The sequence below is a fragment of the Hordeum vulgare genome, chromosome 3H, assembly GCF_904849725.1.
Source record: "Hordeum vulgare subsp. vulgare chromosome 3H, MorexV3_pseudomolecules_assembly, whole genome shotgun sequence".
Classification (NCBI taxonomy): Eukaryota; Viridiplantae; Streptophyta; class Magnoliopsida; order Poales; family Poaceae; genus Hordeum; species Hordeum vulgare.
In genome coordinates, this window is record NC_058520.1 from 542,889,232 (window position 1) to 542,911,878 (window position 22,647).

Here is a 22,647-nt window from a genome sequence, read left to right on the forward strand (position 1 = left end):
AATACTTGACACGCAGAAAACAGTAGCAACAAAATGACACGATCAACATGCTACGTCTATTAGTTTGGGTCTAGTCCATCACGTGATTCTCCTAATGACGTGATCCAGTTATCAAGCAACAACACCTTGTTCATAATCAGAAGACCCTGACTATCTTTGATCAACTGGCTAGCCAACTAGAGGCTTCCTAGGGACAGTGTTTTGTCTATGTATCCACACATGTATACAAGTCTTCATTCAATACAATTATAGCATGGATAATAAACGATTATCATGAATTAAGAAATATAATAATAACTAATTTATTATTGCCTCTATGGCATATTTCCAACAGTGGAGTGGGCGCGTACGCTGTGCCGGTCCATGGCTTTCCCATTTAAGAAGGACGGCGACCGTCCGTCTGAGTGGATGACAGTCGTGGCCTACCGGGCGTGCGCAGTAAGTACGGGCGGTGGGAGGTAGGTGGCCTCCTGTCACGCGTCCCCGACGCGGACGAGAGGAGGGCTCAAGCGCGTCCGCTGGCTGTCCGCCAAAATCTAAACCGGACACATGTTTGCGTTAAAAATGAATCGGCCCGATCACAAAACGGAAGCGCGCTCGAGTTGCCTAACCCGACCCACCGTGCGGCACCGTCTTCTGCTCTCAGTCTCCCGACATCCCGCCCCCTCGCCCTACCCTAGCCCGATCCAACGCGGCTCCAGTGCCACCGCCGTGCCCTAACCTCTCCTCCGCGGCTCCCTACCCGTCGCCGCCCCACACCCCTCCGCCTTTCACGCGAGTCGCCGTCGCCGCCCCACAGCCCTCTACCTTTCACGCGAGTCGCCCTGCCGTCCCAACCCCGTCCGCGATTTCGGCCATCGGTTTCTGAGGTATGAACATTCTATCATCCACGATTTAGTTTAACCCCACCTGATGTGGATAAATTTTGGGTGTGCACTGTGCCGGTGCACACCATCTCTAGATCCGCCCCTGTTCTTGAGAGAGTTTATTTTGTTTACTAGTATAGCTTGAAATACTTGGGTGTTAATGCTAGAGTCAGAATGAACCTTTATTCAGTTGTCAGTTCCTGCTTTTATTTTGGAAAAATGCACTGATATCTGGATGATTTTCGTGGCATAAGTATATGCTATTTGAATCTTACCCTTTTATCTGTGTTTTCTCAGGTTTGTGCATTCCAAAGCCAGCCCTAGGACACCCCTTGTGACAGCATGCCTAAGATAAAGACAAGCCGTGTCGAATATCCTGAAGGATGGGCGCTTATTGAACCCACAATCCGTGAGCTGGATGCCAAAATGAGAGAAGGTATGCAGATTATTAAGCATGTGTATCTATCAGTGTACCCTTTTCAGATCTGCAATGCTACTTCATACTCTAGGATGGGTACTAATATGATCTGCGCGTGCAGCTGAAAACGATACACATGACGGGAAGAGGAAGTGTGAAGCACTCTGGCCAATTTTCCGCATTTCTCATCAAAGGAGTCGTTACATATATGATCTTTTCTATAGAAGGAAGGAAATATCAAAGGAGCTCTATGAGTTCTGCCTGGACCAGGGTTATGCAGACCGTAATCTGATTGCAAAGTGGAAAAAGGTTAGTGTCCTTAGGTTCATACCATTTGTACGTGCACACAAATCTTTTTGTTTTGTATTACCTTAAGAGTGATATTCTTTTCATCTTAGATGTTCTTTAATTAACTAATGCATGGACGAAGTTAGTTCAAATGAATGAATAAACACATCATCAAGTTTTTACTCTCTTATAATCTTTTTCATCCACAGTAAACAGTAACTGCTTGAGTAGTAATTCTCAAAGTGGACCTTAAATAAATTGCCCTATCTTTGCAATTTTGTTCTTGTGATGTTAAAGTAGCAGCTGATGTTGTCATGGGTATACTTTTATCACCACATAATATTCTTTAGCTTATTGTTTGTGTTCTGGACATCTGATGTGAAGTGTTCGAATTGATTAGTAAAGTATGCCGTGCTCATTGCATATATAAGATGTTTTTCTGGCTAAAACTGTGACATGCGGACTTTATTCATGGCATGAATTTGCTTCTATAGCGTTTGTCAGTCTTTACCTTGATAAACTGTGGATAATAATCTGTAAATAGTTAGTATTGTTATTTATAATCTCTTAGTAACTTGATGGTGGCATGGTGCACATGTTATTTATTTCGTCTAACCATGCTGTAGTAGTGCAATAAAATTGAGTTCCTGATCATGCTTTCCATGCTATATGTTCTATTCATTCCCTGTTTTAATGTAATACTGATTTGAAGTTAAAGATCAAATTCTGGGAACTTATTCATCTAATGGTCATACTTTATAATGTAGCTCAGTGCTCCCATTCCATTTCATAAAACTGATAATACACCAGATTTCTCTCATCCATATACATGGCATGCTTGTGCATCCATGCTTCCTACCAATATCCTACGAAGCATTACATTACAACATACCAGACTCCAGGGTACTTATGGTAGCTTTGCCAAGCCACACTCTAGCACTCTGACCATAACAAGGACAGATACGGAAACAGAGTCGGGCAACAAAACTACAGTTTCCTGTTCTGATATTTGTTATCAGCAATCTTCATTCCTATGCACCAGAGGCCTTTATCCCTAGCGGTGACTGAAAACTTCAGATGTCACTTGCAACAGCAGTGGCGCTTGGTAGCTTCGCAATTTTAGCTTTTGTAAGCCAGCCTGGTAGGATAACCAATGCGAAATCTGAAACATACATTAGCAGGGTCCTGAAGAAGAACATATTTTTAACAGTCTGCTGTCCCTGGTTTTCCATATGGAGCAAAGCAAACCACATGTAAAACCGCTATCGCCATGAACTGTGTATGCTTTACAGAGCATCTATTAATCCATTCACGTACTTCACTAAACAATGCAGGTATAATCTTAATACCAAAAGTGAATTCCGCCACCTCCCATACATAGCGGGCTACTACACAAAGGATAGAAGGATGTTCAATTGCACTGCCACCAACCTCTTCTGAGCAAATTATCCTTAGTTAAAATGATATTCCTAAATGCTAACTAGAAAAGTCTTTTTAACTTTTGAGAGAGACCTTAACTAACCAAAATCTTTTGTAAGGCCAAACAACCTATCTGGCTTTTAAAAAAGACTGACAATAACATCAGACACCCACAAATCCTCCCAGAAGTTGTCGTGGTACGAACACGCACCTCTTCCATACAGAACTGAAGAAAGACACCTTCGTTAAAACCAGGCAGAAAATGTGACCGTGTAGGCCTAGTACTACATTGTGCTAAAGTGCAGTTGCCTAGCTCTTAACAGACACCGTTATTATCAATCTTTCATAGCCATGTACTGATTAGGTGATCATGACAGTTAAATATATGACTCTCGGCCCCTTGGTTGGTTAGCATATATCCTGCCAATTAGCAATGATACTTTGTACCCCCACGCTCTTCCTGCCACGGCAGATTTTTCCTAACTGTGGCAGTCGAAACGTAGATAGAAAATGCTCCACAACCTCTGAGCACAGACCCCCCCCCCCCCCCCCTTTTTCTTTGCACTTCATGCTTCATAGTCTTCCTTCCTTCCAGTTCCAGCCACTTATTACTCTGTTCTGTGTTTATATAGTTACTATATGTATGATCCGTCTGATATTCTTTCTTACTCTATGCTTCTTTTTGTGTGTACATGCAGCCGGGCTACGAGCGCCTCTGCTGCCTCCGCTGCATCCAGACACGAGACCACAACTTTGCGACGACGTGCGTGTGCCGGGTCCCCAAGCACCTGAGGGAGGAGCAGGTGATCGAATGTGTCCACTGTGGCTGCAAGGGATGTGCCAGCGGCGACTAACTGACTGATTATGCGTCAGTGGAATCCATGGTGGTTCTAAACCAAACACTCTAGATGTTTCTTAAGCCTTGTCTCTGGCAAGAACAGTCGTCCTGTAATGTAAGCACTTGCAGATACCTGTTGCCCCCGCGCGTGCGTGTGTGTGTGTGTGTTTGCAATCCTCTTATCCGGTTTCCTGACATTGGGGGTTAAGGAAACACGCAGTTGCTCCGTGCCCATGGCTTACCATCATCATCCTGCATCATCATCCTGGTAGAGTCTGAAGTTGCATGCAGATCTACCTTACAGTATGAGAGAAGTAGTCGTTTGTTCGAGCTGACCTTGATTTGTTTCTTGGTGGATGCGGTGAGCATGATGATTTAAATGCGGTCATGGCAAAGTCGTTGGGGTTTTGCCGTGCGGTGGTAGTACTACCATGAGGTTGGTTGGTGAGGCGCTGGATCCGATCCAAGCAGAAAAAAGAAAGATTCCGAGCGGGGCACGACACTCGTGCGTGATCCAAGCGACATTTTGGATTTTGCAGCCTAGCCTAGCCAGTTGGACAGCACGGCATCAGCACCGGCACTTGGGGCTGTACCGCGATCGACAGAAAAATCACCCCCACAACAACATCATACATACAGTATCATAAACAGCAGCCCCCAATGCAAGGACCAAGGAGGAGGACCTCCGTCCAGCCAGAAGATTGCTTGCCACAGGACGGACCCCCGGCCCGGGGCGACAGGTGAGGTGAGGCATCGCCGTTGGCCGATGGAGCAGCCAGCGATACCGTTGCGCTCGTCCCATGGTCCTCGTGCATCGGCCGCTACTCGCTCGCTGTCGGTGCGCGCGTGGGGCTGCGTCTTCGCGTGCGCCCCGTCGCAGAAAGACAAGCTGCTTTTTTAATACCGTGTATACGTAGTACGGGCACGAGAAAACCAAGCCTTGTGACGGTGGCCGGTGGGTGCGGTGTTGGTGTAGACCGTAGAGCAGGAGCGTGGAGCTCTTGTCAATTGTATTGTATCCTAGCCCCGCCCCCGCCCCCGCCCCCGCCCCGGGAGTGAGTTCGGGAGTCCACTTCAGTAGCGAGCGCGTACGTGCAGCTCTGCTCAGCGCGTACCCGTGCTGCCGTTTCTGGTGAGTGTGTGTGTGCATGCAGAGGCTTTGAGCGCGGATGGCGGACCCTGCGGCGGCGGCGGCCATGACCGTCGACTTCCTCCGGGCGCGCCTGCTCTCCGAGCGCTCCGTCTCGCGGGCATCCAAGGACCGCGCCGACCAGCTCGCCGCCAGGGTACGTACGTACGTTCTTCTGAATGCCAGTGTCGGCGCCGTTGATCCGCGCGCCTCGTTCAGGTCGCGGAGCTGGAGCAGCAGGTCCGGGCGGTGACGGCGCAGCGGCGGCAGGCGGAGCGGGAGGCCGCGGAGGCGCTGGCCGTCCTCCAGTCCCAGGGCTTCTGCGGCAGCCTCTCCGACGTGCTCGACTCGGGCTCCGACGACGCCGACAACGCCGACGAGGAGGAGCGGGACGGGCCACGCGACGCCACGGTCACCGGCGGCGACCCTGCGCCCTGCTCCCACGGCGTGGAGGGACAGGAGCAGGCGCGGCCGCCGGAGAAGGGCGGAGCGGAGGAGGAGGAGGACGCCATGTCCGGGACGGCCCTGCAGCCCGGCCCCGGCGGGCTGTCGTGGAAAGGCCGGTGCGCGAGCCCGCGGAGGGCCAGGCAGCTCAAGCAGCGGCACCGCCGGAGCTACGTCTACTTCCTGGCCTCGCAATCGGATCCCGAGCCCAAGTACCGGATGGGCCAGTCCTGCCGGAAGAACAAGCGCAAGGAGCTCAGGTCCGTCCCGCCATCGATCATCCTAAAGTTTCAACTCCCTCTACAATGCCATTCCTGTCGATTTCTTGACACTCTGCACTTCTCTTCTGCTCAACAATGACAGCGGCGTTGCCGCGGTGCTCGCGGAGAGTCGGAAGGAACAGCGAGATGGATCGAGCTGCACCGACGATGGCCGCCGGACCGAGTTTGACGGCGAGGTGGTGGGCGGAGAAGGCCAGCGGGGCTCGGGGGAGAGCGGTGGCCAGTACGTGATCAGGCGCGACAACAACGATGGGGAGATGGAGAGGGTGCTGGAGAAGCAGGCCGAGCTGATCGGGCAGCATGAGGCCGAGGAGAAGGCTCAGACGGACTGGGAAAAGAAATTCAACGACACCCGGAGTTCACCCAACAAGGTACTACGTATATCTGGCAACGGATTCGTTTCTCCTGTCAAAATACGGCAGAGTTAGCATCCTGAATGATATATTCGAGATTCGACACCATGGGTATTGCTGGAGGCGACAGTTCTTGCATCGATTTGAACCGTCCTTCTGCTTTGCGAAATGCAGGGTGGCACGGAGGCAGATTGCCAAGTGCAGGCGAGATCAGGTGGCGAAAAGCAACTCGTTTCTAGTAGAGCACTCAAGAACGCATCGGAAGAAATAGCGCGGGCCGCTGCCATTTCAGCACAAGGGAGCTCCTGCTACAGCGCGGCCACGAGACGAAGCCGGGACCAGCAAGGAGACGCCAATTCAGACGGCTGCTCGAGCCGATACACGAACTCCGCGTCGTCCGGGCTCGGCGCCGTCAAGGCGGCGCCATCGGAGTCGAGCCCGTCGGTCAGCAAGGTCTCGGACTGGAGCTCGTCGCGCTTCCACGATCACGGCGACGACCAGCACGGCACCGTCGACGTGGAGAGCGTCCTCCAGGCCCTGCAGCGCGCCAGGATCTCCCTGAGGCAGAAGCTGGACAGGCCGCTCCCGCCCAGCCAGGTGACGCTGGCGCTCCCGGCACCGGGCGACGAGTACCGTGGCGCGGACCTCTACGGCGACGACGACGGCGACGGCAGCAGTTCGTACAGGGGCTGCCGTGGTGACCACGACCATGGAAGGGAACAAAGCCTTTCGGTCGACGGCTCCGACGCCTGGCTCACGGAGAAACCGAGCGGTTCGAGCCCTCCACGGCAGGAGATCCTGGCTCTCCCGGCCCCGGGCGGCGACGATCGCGGGAGGGAGGACGACGTGAAGATCCCCGTCGGCAGCCCGGGACTCTTCCGGCTGCCGACGGACTCGTTCCCAAACGACGAGGCGCTGCCAAGAAGTAACGAGCTCGGGCTGAGGGAGGCTGCCCGACACGACACATACAGAGATGACGGCGCTTGGGTTCCAGCTTCTGGGAAGCAGTTGTATGATCCTCCTGCTTCTGGCAGGTGCAGCGTTCCACCAGGCTCAGGCTTCCTCTCTGGGGTCACAGCAGGACTCCCGGAAGACCTGAGGAAGGGGAGAGGTGCCCTTGGAGACGCAGACCTGTTCATGGAGCGCGGCTGTGGGTACACCGTTTCTAACAAGTGGATGATGTAGCCTGTGTTTGCTGTTGATCGTATAGAGCGTGTGTTGACGGCAGTGGCGCGTATGGTCTGCGCTCTCGTAGCGTTGTCAAGCACAACAACCAGTTTGTTCACCCGTGCTAGCCTCGCCCAAGGCAAGACAGGAAAAGCTGCATGGCTTTTCGCCGATTGCATGCGTTAGTGCGGCCTTGCCTTGCAGGCAGGTGACTGTCTGAGTGCTGTCGTCTGGCCGGTCTGTGTGCGGCTGGCTGCTGGCGACGCACTCGTCCTGGCGTGCCTGCTCCATTCCCTGGCCCTCCCTTGGTCCATCCTCTCTCGGTGTTTGTAAAGGCATCCACGACATTCATGATGACGGTGAGCGAAGTGCGTGACCTTTGCTTCTGGAGCAATCTCGCTGCACCTTTTGTCCAACACGGTGGCGCATGTCACGTGTGTTGCCTCCAGTTGCAACAGTCATCATGGCGTGAGCCGCTCGCGTCGCTCTCCAGGGGAGCGGCCCGAGCGTCCCCGAGCACCGCGGGCTGGGTCCTCTGGCGGGCTGGAGGGCAGGGCGCCGTGCAGTGGTGCTGCCTCCGTAGCGACTGCGGCCTGCCCCTGACCCCGATCTGGACCTGGATCTGGATCTGGTCGTGCTCGGGCCTAGGTCATGGTGGCTTCGGAGGTGTCGTGTCGCTGGGGGTGTTGCGTGGAGGACGTGCTTGGTGGCTCCCCGGTGCCGCTGGCGCGGTGGCTTCGTGGGAGGCGTGTGGGCTAGCGGAGGCGTTGTGCGTGGGGTTGTGGTGTTGGGAGGTGCTCCGGGCGAAAGCTTGCCGGCCGGCGGTGGCGGCGGCTGTGGACGTCGTCTCACCTTCTTGGAGGCACCGTTGAGGAGTTCTCTTCCTACACACCCTCGGATCCAGTTCTTCGGATGAAAACCTTAGGCATGGTTGGGCCGGACGACGGCGTCGGCATCGTCGCTTCCTCCTTGGGGGTGTCGTCTTGAAGAGCTTTGGATTTCGATTGCACTCTCCAGGGGCTAGACGCTCGCGACATTGCGGTCGGCTGGGGCGCGTCCGGCAATGTGGATGATCTGCGCGGCTTGTGCGGCAACGATGACCCCTTCAAGCGGAGAAGGATTTGTTGTTGGGTTCTGGTAGTCGGTCTCGTCCGGCATGTTCGAGGGGTCGTCGTGCCTCTCTTGTCTTCTGAAGTCGGAGCTGTTTGAGGGGATCCTTGCGGCGACGATGACGTGAAGACGGGTGGTCGGTTCTTGCGCTGACTCAGCGCAGGTCTTGTGCTTTTCTTCCTTCAATGCTCGTCGGCTGAGTCAAAGCTGCCTGGTCGCCAGCGCGTGTGGTGGACTTTTGGCGTTGTCCGACGCAGGCCTCTACGCTTGTCTGCGGTGGAGGCTACATCGGTGGTCGTTGATGGTGAAGTCGGAGTCACCCTTGCGGAGGCGTGATGACGATGACGTCCGATTACAACCTCGACGGAGCTCTTCCCCTAGGCGGCGTGTGTGCGTTCTTGTGTAGGTTGCCAGGTCGTCCTGTGTGCCTTGTCGTGGCGGGCGCATTGTGACGGTTTTAGTCCGCTTTTCCATTATTAACCGGACAACTCTCTTCGATCTTTTTTAATGAGATCGGTACCTAAGAGACCGCGTTTAAAAAAAAGTCATCATGGCGTCTTGTTGCAAGTGCTACGCTCAAGCCGTTGTTGCCGTCGCTGCAACCTGTGCAAAACTAAAAACAGCCGCCAACTTCCAACGACGGCAGCCCCAAGTTCGGTGACACAGATCAAAGCCGCCCCGACCTCCGTTCGGAAATACTCCCTCAGGTTATTCTCTTGATACATCCGTTTGAGCGACAAGTAATTCCGGACTCGGAGAGAGTACTTGATTATGGGTGCAAATGGGGCACCCTTTAGGGTGTTCTCTGAATCTCTTTAGCTCAATAAATGAACTAGATTTCCCAAAATCGCACAACTTTTGAAACTTTAGATCAACACAGGGTACCCTGGGGTTCACAAATTTTGCATCCCTAGCTGAGATTGGAAAAAGGTACTTAAAGAGTTGATTCAAATGGCAGTAAGACCATACACCTACACTCCAAATTCAACACAGAATATTGTATGGAGATGAGCAAAGAGATCTCTGATTTGACCAAGTTGGAAGTCAGATATCTGATTACTGTAAATCTAAGCCTAATAAGTCGGAGTCCAGGTTTAGTTCGGATCACTTACCGCATCCACATATACATATATCATACCCCTAAAGCTACTAATATAGGAAGAGCAAAATCCCTCAATTATAATACATCGTGGTCTAGATAACAATAGGAAAATTCGTCGATGCATCAGGCACCAGGACAGGAGAACTAACCTAAGGAGCAATTCTTCGGAATATACACTCGGCTCCTCTGCCGGGGAAACAGTTCGTCACGTGATTTCACAAACTCTGGAGAGTCACATGCATGCTATAGGCCCATGCATTTGACCCATCTGAACGCCCGCCCTATCTTAAAAGGAAGTTCATAGTCTTTCAAGAAGGATGGCTCTCTTGTCGCCTCCTCTGCTTCTGACCATACATACAAGCCCCGCTCTTGGCGGCCACCAGGGACAGTATTGTCGAGTATGACAGCAACCAGAAATGCAATCACCATATTGAGTGACAGTACTGTGTTGAGGAAGTAGTTTACCTGAGATGCAAGTAAATAGAGAATCACAATTAAATAGTTAAAAATATAGTGCTAGATTTTTTATATTTGAGAATGATATGAATGGATTTTTATAATCTCAAATAAAAAATGAGAAGAGGAAATACGTATGTGTAGGGCATACACTAAATACACAGCAACGCAGGAAAACGTATAGTTCATGGGAACGGGACTGAATATATCAAGCCATGATATCTATAAATATGCTTCAGGGCTACTGTGGGAGAAACTAAATTAACATTTTGGCACTCAGCACAAGTATTTAATTTGTAAATTGGTTCCTTGGGCAATATTGCAGAAGGGACGAGGACGAAAAGATCTTGAAGGAGTCGACAGGGTTAAGATGGTGATACAGGAGGGGCTTGTCTCGTAGACATGGATGCATGCTGGTGACCACAAGAATTGCAGGAGTGTGATTCCTGAAGCTGTGTTTTGGAGTGCTTGGTGCTGATTTTTTTTTTGAACGAAGTGCTTGGTGCTGATATCTTTCTGGGCCTGAGATGTTGAGGCTTCCCTTAAGTTGGGGATTGTGTAGCTTATTCTCTGTTGTAGGCAGGATGGGTTGTAATCTCAGGATAACTTACCTTTGTTTCTTCTAGCTTGCTGTATTTTACCTTTTTTTTATTACCCAGTTGAACTTTGTAATGTTAGCGGTTTCTTTAATGGAAATTGATGGGATGGACTGTTGTTTCATATATTTTTTAAAAAATTGGCCAATGACAGGTCACAAACTACACTTCTCTAAATATAACTTTACAGTCCATAACAGTGAACCTTAGAAGTACTTAAGTGCGCTACAGAATCAAAACAGACTGGCCAGTAAAACCACCAAATTTCAGTTGAAGAGTGACTTTAAGTAGCAAAAATACCCAAACAGTAAAAGACACTGTTTGCATTAGTGTTCTTTTTTGTTTCCCGTTAATTTCCCTTGATTTATGTCTTCTTTGATACATCTTTTTCTTTCTGAATTATTCTTATGGCTCCAATCATATAACAGTCTTATCGTAAAAACTTCCAAATTTACCAAATTGATCCAAAGGAAAATCCCAATACCCTAGCATATGCTCCGCTCGAAACCAAATATCTGCTTTCTATAGTCAGACAGTATGTAGGGTTCTAATATAATTTGTTCATTTCTATCAACATAGTATAATCAGGCAACAATTATTTAAACTATAGTGTGAAGATATAACCATGCAGTTGTCATTTAAACAGTACAGAGTAAACATACTGATGCAAAAGATGGAAAGTTCAGTACATACCCCACCAAATCCAGTGTCTACAGGCCCATGCGATGCAACATTGTATGGCTGAAAGTAGGTTGGAACTGATGAGTTTGTGTTAGGATGCAGTCCATACTGCTGGAAGTATGAAGGAACTGATAGGGATAAAAACAATGCTAGCCCAACTACAATACTGTTTCTCGAGCTTCCTGTGGCACCATAACGAAGATTGGACAAGCCAAGAGCACAGAGCATGGCCCACATGAAACAAAGGAGAGCAGCAACCATAACATCAGGGATGGAAGCAATGAAACCACCAACTTTTCCTACAAATGAGATAGAGAAAGAGTTGTCAGCAAGAACGATGAATGCTATCACCTGGCTAAGTTATGTTTGCCCTTCCAATGTTGTGTAAGAGCTTTTGAAATCAAGACAAATGCACATAGTTACTTACCAACAAGAGAGAGAAGTATAAGTACGATAGCACCAAATCCAACTGCCTTGCGGCTACCCATTTTAGTCACAGCGATCGTATGTACATTTTCTGTTATTGTTGCCGACCCAACTCCTGTTCCCCAGAGACCAGCCAGGACTGTGGAGATACCCTCAACGCCTATACCCCTGCTAACAATTCCAGCTGTTGGTGGTCTTGTGGCCACAAACAAAGATGACGCATGGTAGGAACCAACCTTAAGTCAAGTGAACACGGCAGAATTAGAAGATGGGATTATTTATTATGATGAGCGTTCAATGGTTCCATCAGTATACTATCTCCATAAAGAACCAATTCAGATAATCAGAACAATAGTTAGACATGCGTCTGGGAAAGAAGCTTATTGTGAGTTGATGGTTAACAAAGACCCTTCATAGTGTAGATCATTTCCAAATAAGTTAACTATATCAACAGAATACGATGTATTACATTGCAAGCTTATTTGAAGAAGATATAAAATAAAGATAACAAGGTAAAGTAAAGCCAATACGATGAAGGTTCGGAACAAATCACAACTTACAGAATCAACTGATGCAATAACTGATACAAGACACATCACAAGGCCCATTTTCCAATTGAAAACTGGAGTGCCCCATTGCAACGGATACGGAAATCTGAACCAAGGAGAAACTCTCAAGGCATGTGAAGTGTCTACACGGCAAGATTTCATCCTTAATACATGCTTCCGGCAAAAGGCTGATATATTGTTTGAAGCAGGAATGTTTGCGTCACAACCTTTGTAGCTGTAAACTCCACTTGCTGTCAGAACGAAAGCAATAGCCCATGTGATTCCTAGACCAAGAGGAACCTAAGGGGCAGAGCATCAGTAGTTCAAAGATTAGTATCTCATGCAGTCACAGTACCTGTCATGCATCATAAATGAAGAAGACATTATTTTCGCACATCTTACCGCATAAATTAAAAAAATCCGGTAGCCAAATAACTTTATTTTCCGAAGGTACTGCACCAAAGGGAAATACAAAAATATCAGCATAAAACTCTTTGTAGTGATGAAGAAGACATTACAACATTTAACAAGATTTATAGTGTACTCACTAGTGCAAAGATAATGACCATCATTAATTGCAAGAGGCCCATCTCTATACATGACCCTACTTTAGTGAACCCATAACTGAAAAACGAAAGTCCAACAGCTGCAACTGTTGGTGAGACGACAACTGGATTTATCAACCTGAAATAAACAAAGATTATTGAATTGTAGAACAAAAAGACAATATTAGCGTGGTCGATGGTCACAATGCTAAGCCGATCTATTGCACCAGCCAATGAATTCCTCACAGAACACAGAGACAGATGTTTATGATACTGGGATATATCTAGGCTCCCCCTCGGGCCTATAACGTGGACTATAGTGGGTTACAGATATTTTCTTAAATCTTTGAAAGACAAATCTTGAAATTATGACAACTTGGATCTGATACCATATTGAGTTGCATACTTGAGTAAATTTCGCTACTTATGAACATGCATCGTTCAAATCTCGATTTATTCACTACCTAGGTCAATCAGATCCTGGCACAAAACTATTAACATATGGACCTGTCAGAGCAGCAGCAGCCAGCCAAGATAAAAATGGCATGTATCCTATTAGCAGCCAGGGACCGAACCTTAGAAATAGTGACATGATGCCTGTATATCCCAAGAGCACTTGGAATACGCCTCCTATTATGATAGCTCCCTGCAGGTGCTTCATTATGTGTTTAAAATTCTGCAATGACATAACTTGTGTTAATCTCGGATAACTTAGTTCACAGGTCCTGCATTACAACATATTCCACTAGCAAGTTATAGAGGCTGTGTCAGCATAACACAAACAATGCATACATTGTCATTGAGCCCAAAGAATTCAGGGGAGTTGATAATTGCAAGGGCAGGGGCAAGGTACACAAAGGATGGCCCCTGCACAAGTGGCAACCTCGTTCCGAACAATGTGTGCAACAATGTGGTTAATCCCGAGACTAGCAACACCGTCGACACCACTGCTGCCGTGTCCTCCTAAAAGATATGCATCCAAACAGCACCTATTAAGCAACACACCGACTGAACAGCCATGCTATATGAAACTGAAATAGCAAAAATTCAGTGATGAACTCACGGCTGAGCCACCCATTGCAGGAACCAGCACGAGCGGGACCAGGATGATCGACCCGAGCATGGAGATGTAATGCTGGAATCCGTATATCACTACTGGAACTGCAGCACAGCTTACAAATCCACACATTAGCACGCCATATAACACTCATCGGAACCGTGGATGTCTCAGCTTTCTCCCTCGGGGTACTTACATATTCCAGGGGTGTCACGCAGCTCGTACTTCACGTGCGCCGGCCGCTCCGGCACAACATCCTCTTCCTCCTGCAGCAGCGGCAGCGGCGCCGCGGCCGGCTGCCCGTTCGGCCTTCCTCCATCCGAATCCCTCCTGCGCGTCCTCGCCGGAGGCGCTGCGGGCGGCTGCTGTTGCGGTTGCTGTCGATGCTGTGGCGGCGGCTGCTGCTGCTTGGCATTGGCCGCCGCGGCTGCAGGAGGGGGCGGCAGGGCGGGGTTGGGCCGGGCCGGTGGGCCTGACTCCAGATCGGCGGGGCCGCCGGCCGGGCGGGGGAGCGGGGACTGCCCGGAGCTCGGGGCGGAAGCGGTGGCGCTGGACTCGCCGGAGACGCGGGCCTGGAAGCCGGTGCGCTTGGCCCAGGAGAGGGGCTGCGCCTGAGGCTGCGGCGGCGGCGCCGGGGGCCAGGGGCCGGGGCGCGAGCGGCGGGGCGGCGGCAGCGCGCCGGACGAGGAGGCCATGGCGGGGGCCCGGGCCGCACCGCCGGCGAGCGGCGGCGCTTGGGGCGGGGGAGGGGAGGGGAGGGGAGGGGCGAGCGCGAGGGTTTTAGGCGAGGGGTGGGGTGGCGGGGGTGGCGGAGGCAGTGAGCTGGAGACGCGTACTAGCCCGTGCGTGCGGGGACGGACGGAGGCGGAGATTTGGCGGTGGGGGGCGGCCGCGGGGCCCGCGGCGTCAGTGGACGTTATGGCGTCTGCGGGGTGGGGGCCGTGTGGCCCGCGTTTGAAATTTTCGGGAGACGGCGGGGTTGAAATTTCGGTCAGCCCGCCCGGTTTGGTCCCGGTCGGGTCGAGCGGCGCGGAGCGTGGGTGTGTGCGCGCGCGCGCGCGTGATCGTACCCGGACGTTGTTTGTTCCTTTTGTCACTGGCGCGGCGAGGCCGTGGAAGTTACGCCGTTGTAGGGAGCACGGTAGTAAGAGCATCTGCACTCGATGGTCCCCTGTTTTTTTCGAGCCGGTTGGGGTTATGTCGACGAAAATTTTGACAGGGGGAAGTTTGCCAGTCACGTCCCCATCCAATATTAGAAGATAAAAAAGATGAGAGAAAAAAAAGACAAAGTGGACGACAGACATGCAAGGGAAAATAATAGCGCCGACGTTCCCAGGCGTCTCCCTGTGCGTTGGGTTCGGCTTGGGACCAATTTTGACCCTAACCGACGAAAAATGTGCTCCTGCGAGCGCAGGTGGGGTGTTTTTTTCCTGTTGACGACAAAAAATGGCCTGATAGGGGCCTGTTGGGAGGTGCTGGTGGAGATGCTCTAAGCAGGGATCACGTGAAACAAACAAAATGGCACATATTTTAGCTACTTTCGTTCATGAATGTAAGATGTTTTAGCAAAAAGTCTTACATTTTGTGAATAGAGGGAGTAGCACTCGCAGAGCTTAGTGTAGTCTTGGAGGGGCCCCCTAGCTTTGCACAATTCTTTGAAGAAGAAAAAAAATAAAGAAAATAGTTGGAAGAAAAAATAGTAGTTTACTTCTTTAAATGTTCACACTCTCTGTTTGCCCCCCCCTCCCCCCAAAGTATTTTTGGTGCAGCTTTGCCATTCGAAGACATTCGTACAATCCATACTGTGTAGTTATTTGAAAGATTCGTGACGTAACTATCATTTGAATTTAATAAAGTGTGTCACACCTTTGAAGAAATGGGACGAATTTAACTAGGATAAAGTTATTGAAACATCTGTTAGTTAAAGCAGGGGAGAGACTGATGTCCAAGTCGGGTTTGCGATCAACCTTAGTGGCTACGACGCAAGCTCGACGCTTGGCTGCCAGTCGGCTCCATCACACAACGGGTCACCACACCATCGAATCTTGAAGGGTGGGCCATTCTTTTACTCCCAGAGTCCTGCTGTGGAGTTTTGTGACGAGGTGTCATGGATGCTTTCTTGTTCGAGGTGGTGTTGTCCTCGACGACGACGATAAAAAAGGTTACATTTGCGGGCAAAATGCTAGGGCCCGGTTGCTTTTCCATCTAGTTATTTGGTCCTTTGTGTAAAAGTTAGGGATCCGTTTGTTATTTAGGTTTAATTATAATTCTTTGGCCCTTTTGTAAATTGTGGTGTACGACTATTATAATATTAACACAACTTCAGGTCCTCCGCCCCCCCCCCCCCCCGGTATGTATGCAACTTGTATGTATATAGGCCCTGTTCGGATACTCTAGCTTAGCTAGTGGTTAGAGTTAGTTTTTAGCTCATGACTAACCCTAAACTAACTCTAGCCAAATAGATGTTTGGATGGAAGGGTTAGATTGACAATAGATGCACTTTTGAAAAGAAAAAAGTGATTTTTTAATGGGCCCCATGAGAACTAGCTTCAATTAGCATCTTTTGGCTGGTGGGAGAGAGAAAGAAAAATATTTTTTAATGAACCCCATAAGAACTAGCTCCAATTAGCACCTCTTGGGTGGGATAATTTTTTTGGATGGGTTAGATGCAACTAGCTCCAATCTAACCCTTATGTTTGGATACTTTAGGGTCAGTTGAACCCAAACTAGCTCAAACTAACTCTAATCCATGGATCCAAACAGTGCCATAGGCTAGATTAGGACCTTGGCCCATATTAATCGAAGGATCGCTGAATTCCAGCGACAATCGACAACGAGATAGCCAGAGATCGTTAGAAAAAAGGAAAACGAGCGATCTGGACGATTCCTTTCCCGGCTCCCGACTTCCCGAGCCCTAGCTACTGGCCACTGATGACGACATCATAGTGGCTGACTGGCCGTACACCTGTACACGCAGCAGCCCTGCAGGACAGTAGGAGAGACGCACACAACACCCGTACGCCTGTACACGCAGCAGCCCTGCAGGAGAGACGTATGCAGCCAACCATGTACTCGTCTACTCGCCACCGTCCTCTGGCAATTGATCGTCCTCTGATCTGAAATGATTTCAGCAGGCCTGAATTTCAGTTCACAACTCACAAATACAGACTATAGTCTACAGAAATCAGTATGTCCTGCTTAATTCCTCTCCTCTCATTCATGTGCAGAACTGCGGAATATAGTCTATAGACACGTACAGTACAAAGTACTTAAAATCTGTTATTTGGCCATCAGGATTCAGGATCAGTTGATATATAAATCCTTACAACAGATTTTTTGGTTCAAAGCTGACACCGTTCAACAACATTTTGTTTTGTTTTCAGCATTGTGTTTGTTGTCATGCCGGCCAGCAAGAGGAAATATCCAACGGTAGTGACAAAAGGATAAAAAAGAAGACAGTGAAAAAATTGATAAACTCACAGCACGGAGATATTCGACAAATTCTCAAGCCAAGTAATATTGGTGCTTCGAGTACTTCGCCAAACCCAGATGATGCATTCGCGATTGTTGCCATAGTGTTTAAAGATATATCGGATTTTTATCGAGCTCGGGCACCCTCAAGTCATTAAGTGACAATGAATTTGAAGAATGTTGTACAAAATTTGCAGAAACTTTCTCTTTTAATGGTTCATCAGATGTTGAGGTATGCGATCTTATTTCTGAATTGAAGATTCTGAGATTCACTTTGCCGGATGGCGTAATGTTTGCTGCGGAGATTTTCGGGCATGTCAGAGAAGTTGATTGTTATCCTAGTATCTCCTTTGTCTATCGCATCTTATTTACTGTGCCTGTGACGGTCGCATCGGCTGAAAGAAGCTTTTCAAAGTTGAAGTTATTGAAGAATTATTTGAGGTCAACAATGACTCAAGAGAGATTAAATGGTTTGGCTATATTATGCATCGAGAAGAAATTATTGGATGATATTGACATCGACTCCATCATAAGGCTACTCCCAATGCTCCACCTTGTACAGGTGCTAAGGCTGCCACATATGTAAAAAATCTGATGTGGCATGCTAATTAATAGGAGAGAGATGAGTGTGGTGACCCGAAAAAGAAACAATGCTAAGCGCGTGAACCTAGGTAAAACAATTAAATAAAGGAAATGCACCAATGCATGCACAACTTTAGTTACAAAAGCATTAAATAAGGAGGCTTAGCTACAATAAGCTAAGCAACTATGCATTGAAGACTTTAGTTGCTAAACTATTTAATATGCTTAGCACCTCATCTTAGCATCAATGCATTGGAAGTGGCCTAAGTGACTTTGCCTCGAGGAATGTTAGAAGAATTTTTTAACGTAATATGTACAGATTATTTGCTATGCGTACTGATTTTGTTTGCATCTAAGTGTTACTGATAATAATGTATATATATGTTTTTAAACAACTATATATATGTTTTTTGAGGCAAATTATATATATGTATACATATATTATAATGACTTATATATTAAGGGTCTCCAATTTTTAGTTTGCTCCGGGCCCCGAATTGACCGTCCCTGGTGGTATTTAAGATTGGAATAATTTTCTAGCAGCTTGCACTGGTTGGGACGTCATAGTTATTTGGCGTGTGAACTACTAGAATAGAGGAACCGACAGATCGGCTAGAGGTATTGCTCCTCGATTATCAGGATTAATGTACTCACGCTCCACAAAAAAGCAAAGTACCGGAAATACCAACAGCAATAGCACCGTTTGAGTTAAACTGGTTCAGCTATGGCCTGAAGAGGGGTGGCCGCACTATCCCAAACTTCTCCCTCATGTCCACTCCGTTCTCCTCCGCTTCTCTTGGAAGTCTCCACTCAAACCGGTACAACAACGTCGCAAGCATAAGATGCACCATGCGCACAGCCAGCGGCATCCCCGGACAGATCCGCCGGCCAGAACCAAACGGGAGGAGCTCAAAGTCTCGGCCTCGATAATCCATGCCTTTCCCCAGGAACCTCTCCGGCATGAACCTCTGTGGTTCAGACCACAACTCGCTGTCTCGGCCAATCGCCCAGACATTCACCATCACGCGCGCGCCCTTGGGCACGGTGTAACCCCTCACCCTTGTCATCGCTTCAGCTTGGCGGGGTATCAGGAATGGAGCGGGAGGGTGAAGGCGGAACACCTCTTTCACCACGGCCTGGAGGTACTCGAGCTGGCAAATGTCCGATTCCTCGATTTCTGGTTTGGAGCCGATCACATGTGAGAGTTCTTCACGAGCTTTCGCAATGGCTGATGGGTTTTGTAGCAGCTCGGCCATTGCCCACTCGAAGGTTGTTGCACTTGTATCACTTCCAGCTATAAACAAATCCTGCATGACAATCGTGAGTGTAAGAAATGGTAATGCGATATTACTCATTTTTGTGGGGAATGTGATATATTTGTTAGCGCTACTTATTCGATAGTGAGAGAGATTTAAAAAAAAAAACTTTCAACAGCACCTAAAGTAAAATGGAGAAAATAATCAAAACCCGAGCATTCATACCCGAATATGCACATGTTTTGTAAGAGCAATTCTAGCAGACACCGCATCCCGCCCCGGCCCGTAAAATAACCGTCAAAATGCGGGTCGGGGCGGAAAAACATGCCCGATCAGACCCCGCATCCCGCCCCGGTCCGCAAAAAAGTTTAGCGGACGCGGCAAAATCCCGACCCCAACCCAGGAAAACGCGGGTTTTTCCCTCGCAGCTGCGGTGCCCTGCATATATGCGGAAGCGGTTGGTGGGAGACATTTCACCCCGCGCTTTCTCCCACCAACCACCTCTCCTCTGCCCCCTCGCACCGCCCCCAGCCGCCGCCCAAGATTCCGGCTACAGCAGCCGGCACGAGCTCGCCGGAAGACAATAATGAGTGTAAGAAATAGTAATGTGATATTATTATTTTTGTGGGGAATGTGATATACTTTTTAGCGGCTACTTATTCGATAGCGAGAGAGACTTTTTTGAAACTTTCATGCAGGTCCGGGCCATCTTTCATGAAGATAACCGAGGATAAATCAACGGATGCTAAAGTAAAATGGATAAAATAATCAAAACCTGAGTATTCATACCCGAACATGCATATGTTTTGGAAGACTGACAAGAGCCCTCAAATCGTTAAGGGTGTGTTTGGTTTGAGAACCAAAAAACATGGCATGTCATGGTCTCGTTCCGAAGGAATGGGTTGGTTCCATTCTTGTGTTCGGTTGAAGATAAAAAAAGTCATGGGTTCGTTCCATTCTTGTGTTTGGTTGGTGATATGAAATGAGAAGAATATGACTCAACTCACCTTGTGGTTTTTTTTCTTTTATCAAAATATTATATAAAATCCAGCAACATTTTCATTGTATTTTTGGTTTTAACAATTATCAAGGATGTTTTTTTTTTCTTCTATCAATAAAAGAAGAATAACCAGGTGATTCCTTCGATTTGGTGGAATCGCTTGATGAAGCATATATAGGAAATATTCCTTTTTTGAGGATCACCCGGTTCCGGTTCCATCCTCAACTAAACACTGGAATGGTGGACTGTGGACGGAATCAACCCGTCTCGTGCAAGTATATCCTCAAAGCAAACACACCCTAAGGAGCACACCAGGTATAAAAGATTATATGTATCTTTGCAGATTGGCGCCTGGTTTTTCGGTTAATGTAGTCGCATCGCATGTCTAACCTTTTAATTCAACATTTACAATCCTAATCCAGTCATCCCGCTTAAGAAGAGATCATCTCTTTGCAAATTGACTGATTTTTTTTTCTTAATGGCACTCACATCACATGCCTGAATTCTTAAATCAACATTCACAATCCTCATATAGTCATTCCATGCTACTTGATGTATAAACCATGAATTGAAGTTAAATTACACAAACATACACAACCTCAGATAGTGAAACTTTAGCTTTATTAGGTGTAATTTCAGGAAAATTTCTTGTCCCTTACTTTGAATTAGCCAGAGCGAGGAACCTTCAATCTATAAGCCGTCACATTTAAAAAATATCCCAGCCACTCTCTAAGTCTTTAGATCAACGTGAATTCCCTCGGTTAGGTTGGTCAGTGTCATTGGGTTTTTGCCCTGTAGTGAGCTGCTCGATGACGAGCGCTCGCAGTAGGTTTCCCAATTGATGCTTTAAACTCAATTTTCCCATTTTACCCCCTTAAACTTTGGTCAGTCTATTGTATTTTCGTTATGACAAGTAATGGAAAAGGATTATACCCGATTCAAAAATAATAATCTATTAAAAGAGTTAAATGTGCTTTGCTGCGTTGTTGATGTTTTTGATTTTTTATACTTAATTTATCTTGAAATATATGGTGTATTCTTTTTTGAAAAGTCAAACCTTTTTTAAATTTAACCACGTTTTTGTATAAATATATTACTATTCATAATATCAAATCGGATTCTTAGATTCATCATGAGATGAATTTTTATATTTTATTATTTACTACTGTTAGTGTTGATATTTCTGCCTTAAACTTGGTCAAAGTATTTAGAAAGTTGACTAATATACCTTAGATTTTAGGATGAAGTGAGTATTAGGTTTGATTAGTGGGAAAAATGATGAAGTGTGTTTTTTTAATTCATATAATACGGTGTCCTGATGGATTTTCGTTGTGTGATTTTATGATTAAACTATAAAGGGATAAAGAATTACACTATTATTTGACTGTAACTGCAAACTTCAGACACTGCAACTTTAGGCATGACAGTGTCGATGTTAAGTGAAAAGCGACAGAAGATACCGCAAGTAATGCGCGCAGCATTTCCCGATCGAGTCCCCGGCCATCCTCCAGGCCGCGGTAGTCCAGCAACACGTCCAGGAAGTCATCCTTGGGCGGCTCGCCGGCGGTGCGCTCCCGCATGCGCCGCTCGATCTGCTCGTCGAATATGGCATGCAGCCGCCTGAACACCGCGGCGAGGCGCTTCCTCAGCCTCTGCGGGTCGAGCGGCGCGACGGCAGGGAAGAAGTCCGACAGATTGGGCAGCCCGACGACTTCCGTGAAGCTTGCGATCACGGCCCTGAACTGGCCCGTCCCTTCTCTGTCGTCGAGGTCGGCGATGTCGGCCGAGAATATGGTGCAGGAGAGCAGGTTGAGCGCGGTGGTGAACACGACGCGGCTGACGTCCACGGCCGCGCCCTCCCGGGACAGCCGAGCGACGTGGGACACGAGCTGCTGCACCTTGTCGTGGCGGATGGACTGGTGCGCGTCGAGGCGGTGCGGCGCGAAGAGCTCCCCCGAGCACAGCTTGCGGAGGGCGCGCCAGTGGGGGCTGCTGGGCGGGAGCCAGCCCATGGAGAGGCTGTCGTAGGCGCAGGCGCGGGCGGCGTCGGGCACGGAGCGCGCGGAGAAGGCGGCGTCGTGGCGCTGGAGGACGTCGCGGGCGGTGTCCGCGGAGGAGGCGATGACCGTGGTGAGGGCGCCGAGGCGGAGCGTCATGAGCTGGCCGTGGCGCTCCGCGAGGCGCGCGAGGGAGCGGTGCGGCTGGGTGCCGAGGTCCAGGAGGTTCCCGATGAGAGGCCATGAGGGGGGACCCGGCGGCAGGTTGCGGCGGGCGACGGCGAAGTGGCGGAGGACGTACAGAGAGGAGGCGATGAGGAGGACGTACGTTGCGTAGAGGAAGAGATCCATGGTGAGACGGGAGGTACAAGGGATGCCGGACCTCACGACCTGCCCATGGTGCACAGTTGAGTGTACATTTTGTGCTTGAGTAATGCGAGTAACTAGACGAAACTAATCCTGAATGAGCCCTAGGATACCCGAATATATTACTCCCTCCGTTCCTAAATATAAGTCTTTTAAGATATTTCACTAGAGGTCTACATACGAAACAAAATGAGTGAATCTATACTCTAAGGTATGTCTATATACATCCGTATGTAGTTCACTAATGAAAC

General features: G+C 48.7%; 4 protein-coding genes across 4 annotated transcripts; 2 read left to right on the plus strand and 2 right to left on the minus strand.

Moving 5' to 3' along the window:
* The first annotated feature begins 615 nt into the window (after positions 1–615).
* LOC123444849 (protein BUD31 homolog 1) lies at positions 616–4,076 on the plus strand. The gene is made up of 4 exons (XM_045121709.1): positions 616–869; positions 1,164–1,302; positions 1,406–1,593; positions 3,690–4,076. Exons 2-4 carry the CDS (start codon positions 1,209–1,211, stop codon positions 3,843–3,845), a joined length of 438 nt encoding a protein of 145 aa, XP_044977644.1. The 5' UTR covers positions 616–869; positions 1,164–1,208; the 3' UTR covers positions 3,846–4,076.
* Positions 4,077–4,998: 922 nt separating this feature from the next.
* Positions 4,999–7,388, plus strand: LOC123444850. Its single transcript, XM_045121710.1, has 4 exons — positions 4,999–5,115; positions 5,178–5,662; positions 5,766–6,054; positions 6,211–7,388. The coding sequence occupies exons 1-4, from the start codon at positions 4,999–5,001 to the stop codon at positions 7,219–7,221; spliced, it is 1,902 nt and encodes a 633-aa protein (XP_044977645.1). The 3' UTR covers positions 7,222–7,388.
* Positions 7,389–9,321: 1,933 nt separating this feature from the next.
* On the minus strand, positions 9,322–14,419 carry LOC123444851 (nucleobase-ascorbate transporter 12). Its single transcript, XM_045121711.1, has 10 exons — positions 13,921–14,419; positions 13,731–13,828; positions 13,460–13,630; positions 13,243–13,343; positions 12,671–12,806; positions 12,525–12,575; positions 12,135–12,422; positions 11,576–11,810; positions 11,161–11,447; positions 9,322–9,880 (listed from the first exon to the last, which is right to left on the minus strand). Exons 1-10 carry the CDS (start codon positions 14,417–14,419, stop codon positions 9,659–9,661), a joined length of 2,088 nt encoding a protein of 695 aa, XP_044977646.1. The 3' UTR covers positions 9,322–9,658.
* Positions 14,420–18,499: 4,080 nt separating this feature from the next.
* LOC123440511 (ferruginol synthase-like) lies at positions 18,500–22,381 on the minus strand. Its single transcript, XM_045117077.1, has 2 exons — positions 21,494–22,381; positions 18,500–19,084 (listed from the first exon to the last, which is right to left on the minus strand). Exons 1-2 carry the CDS (start codon positions 22,379–22,381, stop codon positions 18,500–18,502), a joined length of 1,473 nt encoding a protein of 490 aa, XP_044973012.1.
* Between the last annotated feature and the right edge of the window lie 266 nt (positions 22,382–22,647).

Excerpts from the sequence above, each read along its gene's own strand:
- LOC123444849 (XM_045121709.1), top strand. The coding sequence starts at position 1,209 with ATGCCTAAGATAAAGACAAGCCGTGTCGAATATCCTGAAGGATGGGCG. Across the intron at positions 1,303-1,405 it reads GGATGCCAAAATGAGAGAAG|CTGAAAACGATACACATGAC; the intron begins GTATGCAGATTA and ends CTGCGCGTGCAG. Across the intron at positions 1,594-3,689 it reads TGATTGCAAAGTGGAAAAAG|CCGGGCTACGAGCGCCTCTG; the intron begins GTTAGTGTCCTT and ends GTGTACATGCAG.
- LOC123444850 (XM_045121710.1), top strand. The coding sequence starts at position 4,999 with ATGGCGGACCCTGCGGCGGCGGCGGCCATGACCGTCGACTTCCTCCGG. Across the intron at positions 5,663-5,765 it reads AACAAGCGCAAGGAGCTCAG|CGGCGTTGCCGCGGTGCTCG; the intron begins GTCCGTCCCGCC and ends CAACAATGACAG. Across the intron at positions 6,055-6,210 it reads CCCGGAGTTCACCCAACAAG|GGTGGCACGGAGGCAGATTG; the intron begins GTACTACGTATA and ends TGCGAAATGCAG.
- LOC123444851 (XM_045121711.1), bottom strand. The coding sequence starts at position 14,419 with ATGGCCTCCTCGTCCGGCGCGCTGCCGCCGCCCCGCCGCTCGCGCCCC. Across the intron at positions 11,811-12,134 it reads TTATTGCATCAGTTGATTCT|GTTGGTTCCTACCATGCGTC; the intron begins GTAAGTTGTGAT and ends ACTTGACTTAAG. Across the intron at positions 9,881-11,160 it reads TAGACACTGGATTTGGTGGG|GTAAACTACTTCCTCAACAC; the intron begins GTATGTACTGAA and ends CTTGCATCTCAG.
- LOC123440511 (XM_045117077.1), bottom strand. The coding sequence starts at position 22,381 with ATGGATCTCTTCCTCTACGCAACGTACGTCCTCCTCATCGCCTCCTCT. Across the intron at positions 19,085-21,493 it reads TGCTGCGCGCATTACTTGCG|GATTTGTTTATAGCTGGAAG; the intron begins GTATCTTCTGTC and ends ATTGTCATGCAG.